Source organism: Petaurus breviceps, unplaced genomic scaffold, assembly GCF_028583685.1.
Source record: "Petaurus breviceps papuanus isolate PSGF00001 unplaced genomic scaffold, PetGlider_PUasm1.0 90784, whole genome shotgun sequence".
NCBI classification, from domain to species: domain Eukaryota; kingdom Metazoa; phylum Chordata; class Mammalia; order Diprotodontia; family Petauridae; genus Petaurus; species Petaurus breviceps.
Window position 1 is genome coordinate 9,855,617 of NW_027187345.1, and position 12,911 is coordinate 9,868,527.

The 12,911-nt window shown below is 37.9% G+C and overlaps 1 protein-coding gene across 1 annotated transcript in view; it reads right to left on the reverse strand.

Annotated features, from left to right (window-relative positions):
- Positions 1-12,911, reverse strand: part of UST (uronyl 2-sulfotransferase) — a 400,212-nt gene that overhangs the window by 46,085 nt on the left and 341,216 nt on the right. The window contains exon 7 of the mRNA XM_069069738.1: positions 6,902-7,069. Coding sequence (XP_068925839.1) covers positions 6,902-7,069 — 168 coding nt within the window. The remainder of the gene's footprint in view (positions 1-6,901; positions 7,070-12,911) is intronic.

Sequence of the window (12,911 nt, forward strand, 5' to 3'; positions counted from 1 at the left end):
CCTTCCTTCCTTCCTTCCTTCCTTCCTTCCTTCCTTCCTTCCTTCCTCTTTACCTCTTTCTTTCTTTCTCTTTCTTTATTAAAATATGCCCATATTAAAACCATTCTACAATGTAGAAATATATTATTATTTTATTATAAATACCCTACATTCTAAACTTTAGAGTTAAGAATGAACATTTACATCCATTATCTCATTTGACCCTTGCAACAATCTTGTGAGGGTGGAAGGACAGATATTATTCCCATTTAAATATTAGGAAACTGAGGTTCTGATAGGTTGTACATTGTCACATTGATAGTAAGTGAGAGAACTGGTACTAGAACATCAATATTCTAAATGCTAATTTGGTGCATATTTTAAAAAAATGAAATAGGATAAACTGGAAAAGATATCAGAGCTCATTTAGTCCAAACCCATCATTTTATATCCCAGAAAACTGAATCTCATATAGGTTAGTCTTGCCCAATGTCAGATAGCCAGCCTGAGGCAGAACTGGTACCAGCCTGGCTTAGTTCAGTGTTCTCTCCATACTGCTTCTCAAATGCTGTCCTTCAAAACAATTAAAATGCATCACTATTCACTATAAAATGTCAGGCTTTAACTTTGTTGTGTATGGAGTAGCTCAATATGACATTTTTACTGATCATGAAAACTTCAATTTTCCTGCAAGAATTGGACGCTGAAATTTCTTGTACTGCATATTTGTCACTGTTTTTATGAACTCCAAATCTGTGTATTTTGGCATGCATATGCCCCCAGAAAGTGGATTAATAAACTTGTGGATGTGGGGCTCAATTATCATTCCTTCCAAATAAAAAGAAGACAATATTCACACCTGGGTTCTATTTATCATTCTTGTTTTGCCAAAGCATTTAAAAAGTCCTTTAAAAATAAGTTCCCAATTTACAAACAGGTTTTATCCCAAAGGGTATTTAGGAACAATCCTTAGACACCTGTTTGAAATTTAGGACATTTTCCCAGAGACTCAGTGTTAAAACTAGTGGTTAACTTCACTGACCAATCTACAAAAGCCTATTTTGTACCTACAATGTTGGGACAAAATCTACAATGTAGCTTAAATATTATTCCTTAGCAATGAAAAAAAGTTGGAAGACATACTGCTAGACGTTAAAATAGAGGACATAATTAACAAACTATTATTCAATTTAATAATAATAATAATAACCACAAGCATTTATGTAGTGCTTTAAGGCTCACACAGCATTTAATGTGTTATCTCATTTGTTTCTTGTTACAACCCTGTACCATATGTACTATTATCATCCTCATTTATAGATGAGAATATTGAGGCAGAGAGAGGTTATATGACTTGTCACACATCTAATAAATGTCTGAGACGGGATTGAAACTTGGGTCTACCTGACTCAAAGTCCCACATTCTATCCACTAACACAACTGTCTTGATTTGTGGTGAATGCTGGTGCTTATGGAGATAACACAAACACACACACACACACACCCTACATCTATATCTATTCATCCATCCATCCATCCATCCATCCATCCATCCATCCATCCATCCATCCATCCATCCATCCATCCATCCCTCCATCCCTCCCTCCATCTATATATCTTGGGGGCAACTAGGTGGTGCAGTGAATAGAGCACTGGGCTTGGAGTCAGGAAGACTCATCTTTCTGGGTTCAAATATGACCTCAGACATTTACTAGTGTGACCCTGGTCAAGTTACTTAACCCTGTTTGTCTCAGTGTCCTCATCTGTAAAACAAGCTGGAGAAGGAAATGGCAAATCACTCCAGTATCTTTGCCAAGAAAATACCAAATGGGGTCATGAAGTATTGAACATGACTTAACTGAAAAACATCTCTCTCTCTCTCTCTCTCTCTCTCTCTCTCTCTCTCTCTCTCTCTCTCTCTCTCTCTCTCTCTCTCTCCTTTCCCTTCATCTCCCTCGTGATGATTCCTTTCCTTTGTTATTTCTTTTTTTGCTTTTTGGAAGGCAATTGGGGTTAAGTGACTTGCCCAAGGTCACACGGCTAGTTTTTGTGTTAAGTGTCTGAGGCCAGATCCGAACCCAGGTCCTCCTTACTCCAGGGCCAGTACTCTATTCACTGAGCCACCTAGCCGCCCCTCCTTTGTTCTTTCAATGCAGAGAGATGTTGGTCTTAGTTTAGTGCCACTGTCCTTTTCCTCGACTTACAGATATCCTATTTTCCAACTTAACCCATTCGTCCTTGGTAGGAAGAGTACTAAACTCGTATCCTACAGCCTACACTCCTATGAATTTGACCGGGTCACCTAGGTAGTGCAGTAGATAAGAGTGCTGGGCCTGGAGTTGGGAAGCCCTGAGTTCACATATGGCCCCAGACACTTACTAGCTGTGTGACCCTGAGCAAATCACTTGACATTGTTTTTCTAAGTTTGTTCACATGGAAAATGAGCTGGAGAAGGAAATGGTAAACCACTCTAGTATCTTTACCAAGAGTCAGACATGACAGAAATGACTGAACAACAACAAAATGAATTTGATATTTGTTCATTCATTCACCACTTATTAAGTGCTTATTGTGTACAGAATCCTAATCTTTAGGAGAGATACAAAAAATTCAGATAAGATCCAGTTTTCACCTTCAAGTTACTTATAGTCTAGGAAAGGGATAAAATATAAAGATTGGTGACTATCATTACTTGATATGAATGACAAAGGCACTATAGTAATCTGAAACAAAGTAATGTGTTTTTAGGGGAGGGATGATGCTCTGAATGAAATGACCATAATGGAAAGAATGATGGAAAAACTGCACAGGATAGGAAGGCATGGAGAGATTCAGATTTGTACCCATGGAGGGCTTACTAACATTGTTACGATCCATTCAAGTGCTGAAGGAAGTTTTCAGGTCACTGAACGCAAGTGATCAGATTTTGGGGAATTCCATGTTTGGTACAGGAAGGTTTGAAAGTTAAATCCTTCATTTCTGGATTCATTCTAGTCATTCCTGGGCCTGTGTTTCCTTATGTGAAAAATGAAGATAATAATTCTCAAACTATCTATCTTGCAAAGGGTGTTATAAGGACCTAGAAAGATAATGTACTTACAGCACAACCTGAAAGTGTGGTATTGTTATAATTATTGCTAATGGCAATTGTAATGGCATTATTATTGGTAATGGCAAAAGCTTTTTCCCTCAAGCTTCTCTACTGTTCCATGCCACATTAGCTGAACAATTAAAAACTTTTTATTTAAGGTGTGCCAGTTTCCTATCTGGCTAGTGGTGACATCAAGGTCTTGGGCTGAGCCATCATCTTACTGGTTTCTGTTCTAGGGCTGCTGTTCTTTGCATGGGAGATGTGGTTTGCTGAATGACAAGCTGACACTCTCTCCAGATGTTGGGAGTTAGGGTGAGCTCATCAATGGTGAATGAGATCAGGGAAAGGATTTATTGAAAGAGGTGGAATTTAATTTGGGCTTTAAAGGGTGGGTAGGAATTCTTCTGGGGGGGGGGGAAGGAACATTTTGGTACACATTTCCATGTCTCATTGAAGAGCTGTGAATTATCTGTTAACATCTTTGGTCTTCAATTGATAAAGTTTTAAAGGTTAAGTAAATGAGAGTGTTGGGCCTGCAGTCAGGAAGACTCACCTTCCTGAGTTCAAACCTGGCTTCAGATGCTTACTAGATGTGTGACCCTGGGTAGGTCACTCAACCCTGTTTGCCTCTGTTTCCTCATCTGTAAAATGAGCTGGAGAAGGAAATAGCAAACCATTCTAGGATCTTTGCTAAGACACTGTTGAAAAATGACTGAATAACAACAAAAAGATAAACATAGTAAAAAAATGAGTAAAAAAGAGACTGAAGTTGTAAATCATTTGCAATATTCTCAACCAAAGTGCTCTTCTCCATCATTAGTTTGCTTTACTCTGACTCTTAGGTCTAGGACACAACCCATCTTGAGTGACTGAGGCAGGCAAAATCTACCAAGTCATTCATTCTGTGAAATCTGCCTCAGTTATTAGCAATATCTATTCTAAGTTGGAAAACAATTAGTAATACTGACTCTGAAATTCTCACCTACTCACAAAACATGTGCCACAATTTCTTACCTTTGTATATCTGCTTATGCCTGGAATGTTCTCCCCTGCCTCTCAAACTATTCATTTTCTGCCCTGTAAAGGCCAACTTCAATCCCATTTCCTCCAAGAAGCCTGCTACGATCCTCCTACTTAGTAAAAAACCTTCCCCTCCTTAGATTTCATATAGCTCATTGCACTTCTTTTAATTACTTGCTACACATTTTCTATTAGTAAAATTATTTGTATTTGAATCATATCCTATAAGAGAGCATACTCCATGAGAGTAAGGTCTACACCTTATTACCTTGGTATATCCCTCAATACTCAGTTCATGCTGTATATACCTTAGGTGTTTAATGAATGTTTATTCATATTATTTACATTTGTTAAGAACACTAAAAGCCATAGATAAATATGCTTCCTGAAAAATATGCTATTTGAAATTGTCCTAAAAGAAATTTAGGGATATTGAATTCAAACTTAATAATGTTTAACAGTTTCCCAATAGCTCTTTTGCAATGTACTGTTGCTATGGCACTCTATTAGGTACTTGGGTTAGAAAGATGAAAATTTTTTGTTAACTGTTCTTGAGACATTTCTATTAGGAAATTTCTATGTCCTTTATGACATTCTATAGTATGTATGTATACACACAACTGTGTGTGTATGTATGCATGTATGCATGCATATATATGTGTATTTCCATAGCCTGGGGTTTACAAAGCACATTCCTCACACCAACATGAAGTGCCTAGGTAGATGGAGAATTGAACCTGGAGTCAGGAAGACCTGAGTTCAAATCCAGCCTTAGACACTCATTTGTTATGTGAACATAGGCAAGTCACTTAACTTCTGTTCACCTCAGTTTCCTCATCCATAAGATAAAGGTGGTAATAACACCTACATCCCAGAATTGTGAGAACAAAATGACCTAAGGTTTGTAAAGCACTTTACAAGACTTAAAGTGCTATATAAATTATTAGCTATTATCATGACCATAACAAATCCATGGGGTAAGTAGAACATTATTATTATTATCATCATGCCTATTTTACAGATAAGAAGATTGAGTTTCAGAGAGATTTAGTGATTTTCCCAGAGTTCCATGGCTGGGATTTAAATGCATGTCTCTTCTGACTTTTGAACACAGTGTTCTTTACTACATCACACTTCCTCTTCTATTAGGGTAAATAGCACAGACATACAGATAAATATACTGCTGGTTTTTTTTTTTAACTAGTTCCTTATTTTCACAAACAGTGATTCTCTGGTCTCTGTCTCTCTTTTTCTTCCCCTCCTTTCTCTCCTTATCACTCTCTATCCATATGGATATATATATATATATACATATATACATATATATATATACATATATGTTTTCTACATACCCATTATGTATAGTTTTTCTACACACCCACCCATATACATGTGAGTGCAAAAAGTTTCCTCAGGTGGAAAGATATTAGAGAGTAGGAAAGACTGCTCATCTCTTCCTGTGTATGAAAAAGATAATAAAATTTGATTCTGTAAAGGACATTTTAAGCTTTACAGGCTCTAGAAGATGCTACAATCTGTTCTCATACAAGCCCTGCCATACCATATTATTTCTCTTGATCCTATCTGGAAACCAGTTAATTTGACAGCATGGCATTTAACATGTAAGTCAACTTCCTTTTTACTTTGTTCTTAAGTCAACAGCAAGGAATGAACACATCAGAATGTTTCTCACCAACAGAAGTAGGACCAGAAGTATTTGATCACATGCTAGCTATTATCATGACCATAATGACTCCATGAGCTAAGCAGAACATTGTTATTATCATTATGTCTATTTTACAGATAAGAAAACTGAGTTTCAGAGATTGGGTGATTTGTCCAAGGTCCCACAGCAGCTAAGTGTTAGAGCTGGGTTTGATCACATATGAATGGTTTTTCATTTAAGGATTTAAAAGGTCTTAGACATTTGTAATGTTAAGGAAATTTGGAAGATCTTCCCTGTTCATTAATAGGCACACACAGCCCTGGCCCAGAGCTAATCAGGCTCTGTGCTATAGGGAGTTTCCAATTAAGTTCTGGGGCACAAGGTTTTCAAACTCTTCAGCTCTCAATCAATCAGATGCTGAGTCTTTGTTACATATTCAGGGAGGGTGGCATTTTGCTTTGGGGGTTCACACATGAGAAGGATCTTTCGATTTCCTTGTCAAGACTGAGTAGCTGTATGTTCAGAGCCCTCCAGACTGCTTAGAAGTCTGTGTTCCCTTGATCCATGATGTATGTAAAGTGTATAGCAATATTACTATGTTCTGATAGCTGGAGCCCTATCTATTGGTCTTTGTGCTAATTTCTATGCTTGTATTTTCTATACTCACTTCTTTCTCTGTAAATAAAGTAGGATTGTTAACCATTTTAAAGCTGTCTTTACTTTATAAAGCAGATCAAAGAACCTGTGCTAGCAGGCCATCCTGTGTATGCTAGGGTGCTTGCTAACATAACACCTTGGTTGATGAACCCCTTCTTCCTATCACCCCTCCTCCAACCCAGTATCCTTAAGATGTGTGTAAAAGTTACATTTCTACTCAAGTTCCTTTGACAAATAGGGAAATAGAAACAGAGTTTAAGATACTACAGGTATCTTACTGTAAGATAGTTACAGTAACTAAACATGAACGCTGAATTTCATGTTCCAGGCATCACTGCTCAAGATTGAAGAAATTTCCCTTATTAATGGAGCAAACAATTTCTCTTCTTGACCTCAAGTTCTTCCCAATTAGCCTATGTGACCCTTGGCTCTGGAACATTCTCTGACAACTGCGTGTCGAAAGTAAAAACTCATCCAAAGGACCTTACCTGGGTTTTTGTAGATACTGAGCACATCCTTGAAGTAATGAGGTAAAAATCTTTCCAGTAAAAGCAGCACATCTTCCAGCTCTTCAAGGATCCCCACAAGTAGGAAATGTTCATTCACGTTCAGTTTTGCTCTTTCAAGGGCCCATTCACCAGGCTCCCTTTGTGGAGAGAGACATCAAGTTTAAGTAAAAAGATTCTGTCTAGGAATGCAGGAACAACACTCTGAAAATCACTTTCAATGTTATCTCTGTAATCATGTAGGTATAACTGTAACATTTTCCTCCCAAATTTCTTTTTTTTTTCTGATTTTAAAAATGTGTTTTGTTGTGTTTGGTTTTTACATCATCTGCATTCTCAATATAGTTCTCCCCCATCCCCTTTCAGAGATACATCCTTTATAACAAATAGTAAAAAGGAGGAAGAAAAAATTCAGCAAAACCAACCAAACATTTGGCTTTTTTTGGAGGGCAATTGGGGTTAAGTGACTTGCCCAAGGTCACACGGCTAGGTTTTGTGTGTGTGTGTGTGTGTGTGTGTGTGTTAAGTGTCTAAGGTCAGATTTGAACTCAGGTCCTCCTGACTCCAGGGCTGGTGCTCTATTCACTGCGCCAACTAGCCACCCTCAACCAAATATTTTGAAAAATTTTGATATTACACACAGTATTTCCTCTTCCACTCTGTAAAGAAGTAGGGTGGATGAGTATTTTCTTGTATGTCTTCTTTGGCACCAAAATTGGTCAATAGAATTTTACAGTATTCAGTTTCAATTGTATTATTGTTATTTTTCCCATTTACATCATTAATACTGCAATTGGTTATCCAAGTAATAGTCAGAATATTTTTTTTTAAAAAGTGATTTAAGTAACTTGTGGAACTTACTAACAAATAATGCCTGGGTTGATGGCAAGTACATCTGGTCAGCTCTGGAAGTCATAATATGATTCTAGAAATGAGAAGCTCTGGAACAGGAAGATCTGGGTTCAAATACTGCCTCTGACACTATGTGATCATGGACAAGTCACTTCTCCTGCATGGACCTGAGTTTCCTCATCTATTGACCTGAGTTTCCTCATCTATTAAGTGGAGATTTTGGATTAGATGGCCTGTGAAGTCCTTCTAACTATAAAAATATAATGTTTTTTATACCAAATCATGGAAAATACATAATTGGTGTTAAAAGCTATAATAATATAGGACATCCCAAAAGTCTTGGAGCAGTTTTAATCTACTAAAGTTTGAACTAAGATTCTTGGGACGTGCTTTATGGCGTCATAAAAAAAAGCAGGAATACAGATCTTCTTAATCTGTTTATTCTAATGGTTTCTCTAGTCCAAGATCCAGCTATTATGGGATTACCCTGTGGAACTAATCAGTCACTCAATAAACATTTAGTAAATACTATGGTACAGTGTTATGTACTAGGCACTGTGTTGGGAATTGGAAATAAAAACACAAAATTAGAACAGATTCTGCTCTCCACAAGCTAACACTGACTACCAAAAAAAAATGACTCAGTCTTCAAAGAAATCTATGATGAGGTGGAGGATGGTCAGCCAACATTCCCATCAGAGATTTCAAAGAAGCCTTCAGTTAAGAGCAAAAGAAATGGGAAGTAGGAAAAGCAAGAAAAGAAATGAAATCAGGAAGAATGTGAGCTTCCCCATGTTCCTGTCAAACACTGCGTCACAGAATCAGAGTATGAGAATGAAAAGGAACTTCAGAGGCTATCTACTGCAAATCACACCCAGAAGGAATCCCTATTCTAGCCAAAATTTACCTCTGGGGGAAACTAATGTCTCAATCAAAAGGTTTATTTTCTGCCACAGAAAGAGAATTCCAGGTTTCTATTATCACTTTTTCTTTTGACGGCAATATTTATCCCCTCCCTCAACAACTGTTCATTCATATTGCAGGGAAGCAGGTTTCTCAGGAAGTTATCAGGAAGAAAGATGGCATCGTACAGTGGAGAAAGCAATGGATGTAGAGGACCCAGGTTCAAATTCTACCGGTATCATTTATGACCTGTGTGACTGTGGACCAATCACTTTACTTGTTTGGGATTCAATTTCCTCAACTATAAAACAGGCTGTTTGAACAAGATGGCCTATAAGATCTTATCCAGCTCTAAATCTATGATCTGTACATGTGTCTAAGACCTCTTGTGAGCACGCATCTAAAAATACTAGGAATCCCTTTCTTGCAATACATTGATTTGCTAGAATTATGAAACTGTCTGCTAATAAAGTAATGAGAACATAAACTGTTTGAACCACTTTCTCAGCAGTGAGGGCAGGCACTTTTTATATTAAAAAAACAACTATCTCTTGACTCTATAAGCTATTATTAGTTGCAGGAAAGGTGTTAAAGTTCAAGATACTCCACCCTCCCTGAGTCACTCTCCTCTGTTCCCTGTCTTAAACCCAGATTTCTTAATTTTAAAACATCTATTCTACCATACTAGACTGTAAGTGTTGGCTCTGGGCCCCCAAGTGGTAGAATGAATAGGGAAGTGAGTGAGGGAGCCACCATGTAATAAATATTAGAAGTAACCATTAGGCCTGGGGTGAGAGACTAACAACTAGAGGACTGGCTAGAATATGGTCCAAGTTCAGAACCAATTGGATAAACAGGAAGCAGGGCCAAGATCAGAGTTAGTAAGGGTAACTGCTCCAGAGGGATGGACAGAAAATAATAACTGAATCTAAGAGCAAAATGGTTGGAAGTCAAGGGGAGGTTCACAGGGCATAAGGTCAATGAGCAACATGGAAAGGAAAGAAAGCAGAGCATTGGCAAATGATGGTTTGTTTCAACAAGAGACAGCATTCATTTAAAATAGCAATGGGCCAGTCATGTCTCTTCCTGCCTTAGATGTAGTGTCATTGTTGTGAATCTAAACATCCTCCCTCGTTCTCGAGTTCAAGGTGATGTTTGAATGGGAAGACTTCCACCAATACCAGGGCACATGATTTGTATAGCATTTCTTACATTTTTTCTTCAGATTTAGACCTTCCTGATCTACTATATACTGGAGGAGTTCACATTGCCTCAGTTTTGCTCAGTTGAGATTAACCTGCAGAAGAAATGAATGTAGAGCCACAGAGTGATGGAGAGCAGCATATTCTGTGAAAGATCAGCCAGAAATCACAACAAGAATAGACAGATCAAGGGCAACTAGGTAGTATAATAGATAGAGAAGTGGCCCTGGAGTCAGGAGGACCTGAGTTCAAATCTGGCCTCAGACACATACTAGCCATGTAATCTTGGGCAAGACACTTTACCCTGATTGCCTTCCCACCCAAAAAAAAAAGAAAGAACAGATGAATCAGTCTCTTTTATAAATTGTTTGTGAGGGTCCTGGTATCAACAGTAGCACTTATTTTTGCTGAATGAGGACCTAGTCCACAAAATTTCCAGAGACCTCCAAGTCTAAGATGGGGCCCATAACACCAGGTGGCTAAAAAATTCAGTCTCAAAGATTAGATGGACTGCTGAAAATGCTATTAGCATTTGGTCAGCCTGGGAATGGGTAATGAAGGAACTCTTCTGAAACCTACTCACTTGTGAAAGTGAATGATAGTTTAGTTCCTTGGTTGTACTCAGGACTTGAACAGTAGATTAGAGCCATGTGCCTATAGGACTGAAAAGTAATATTTCTAAAGGCAAGGAATGAATTTTATTCTTCTCATATATATTCCACAGCTTTTAGCGTGATTCCTTACAGTGAATGACCAATAAATACCTTGTTTTGAGATGTCTTGTTCTGTGTTAAAATAAACAAATAATATATTGTATTTTCAAACAACAGATCACTTAAAAATGTAATCGTTTAAACCATTACATGGTTTCCCCAAGGTGAGTAGACTCTCCAATGTGCCACAAGTAGACAAAGAGGCTTAAAAACCTATAGAAACCTTGTAAATAGCATTAGACAGAATACTATGCAGGCCAAATGATTTGCAAATAGATTGAAAATAAATTTTTTTTGGAGGGGGGGCAGAGAAGGCAAGGCAATTGGAGTTAAGTGACTTGGCCAAGGTCACGTGGCTAGCATGTGTTAAAAGTGTCTGAGGTTGGATTTGAACTCAGGTCCTCCAGACTCCAGGGCCAGTGCTCTATTCCACTGTACCACCTAGCCACCTGAAAAATAAAAGGTTGTTTGTTTTCTTTTTGAATAGTGCAGTTGGTTGGTGACTCTCTCTACTTATTATTAAATTTTTCTAAAAGTTGATCAGTCCAGGCAGGTGTGTCCTACCTCAGCTTCTTGTTAAGGAGTTGGCATCTTCTTCCATGGTCTCTTGCCCTTCTTGTTTCATTTCTTCACTTCCTGAAAGGCCTCAAGGGCTCCCCAGAGCGTAGCCAGTTCTTTTGTGGTCTGGCCCAACTATTACTGGAGCTCAGTGTTCTGGGACTGCAGTTCCAGTGGCTCAAAGACAAGCCAAGAGAGTAGAAAACAACTCTCTCACTGTCTGAACTATGGGGTGGAGGAGTTATTTTTGCTTTATTTTTTGTGTTAAATAAGATTGTTGGTCTTGTCTCCTCTTGAGCTGAAGGCAACGTGGAAGTGAGGGGTGAATGTGGTCAATGTATGCTGAAATTAACAATTAATAGGTTTGGAGAATGAAGGAATCATGGTCCAAGGCTAGGGAAAAGCAAGCAAACAAAGAACCAGGCTAAGATCAAAGCCAAGAGTTCACAAACACTAGGTATAGACTAGTGAATTAAGTTTGAAAATAAAAAGATCCAAAGGTGGGGGGTGGGGAGGAGGAAAAGTATGCATGCATGGAGGAAGGTCAAGGAAACATCAAAGAGGAAAGGAAACAGAAAACATTGATGATGGACAGTTGGTGATCAGCTGGAAACAGGGACTTTTTTTTAGGTAGCAGCATGTGAGGGAATCCCAGTCTCCCCAGCTGCAGCCATGTGCCTATAGGACTGAAAAGTAATATTTCTAAGGGCAAGGAATGAATTTTATTCTTCTCATATATATTCCACAGCTTTTAGCATGATTCCTTACAGTAAATGCCCAACAAATACCTTGTTCTGAGATGTCTTGCTCTGTGTTAAAATATACAAATAATGTATTGTATTTTCAAACAGCTGATCACTTTAAAAATTTAATTGTTTAAATCTAAAACTTTTAATTTAAAATTTTAAAATTAAAAATAAAAAATTTAGGTCATTGGATTCGGTGAGAAATGGGATCTCTCAGAAGCAAGTCAATGAGGGAAAAGTTGTGAACCCTAGAAAAGCAGCATGACAAAGCAATGATTGGGAGTCAGAGGACCTGTATTCAAACTCCAACTTTGCAACTTGTAACCTGTATGACCTTGGACAAGTTAGTTAACCTCTTCGGTCATGGTTTCCTTAGCTATAAAATAAAGGAATTGGGCTAGGTGCCCTCTAAGATTTCTGACACCCCTAAATTTTATGATGTACAAATACTTATGGATTGAATAATGAATTCAGAATCCTCTAAAGATATGAAAATGGAAAACAGCCCCTTAAACTCACCAAGATCTAGCTAAAGATGTCAAACTTATGGCAAGTGGGGCAGCCTCAAAGTTCCTGAGCTTTGAAGCCGATTAAAATGTAACTTGGAAATACTTAGCAAAATAAGTAAAAAATGCAACATAACACAGATAATGTTAATTTGTTGTTTTCAAGTCAATATGCAGACAACAAGCCATTTCTGTTTGAGTGTGACACCAGTGATCTAGGAAAACTTCTTAAGCCTCTAAAATGCACAGAATGTGCTGATCTGCATTCGCAGAGAGTTCTTTCATCTGGGAGATCCCCATATGCATGAAATCACAGGTATTGTACCTATTCTCTAATCTATCTGTCCTATCTTTAGTGCTTAAACCTTAATATTAACTGAATGACAGAAACGTGGGATGCCATGGATGAAACTGCTTAATACAAGGTCTCAGTCCAGTGTGCTTTCAATATACAATGTTGTATTTCAATTTCAATGCGTTATATTATCTCACATATGCATTTATATGTATAT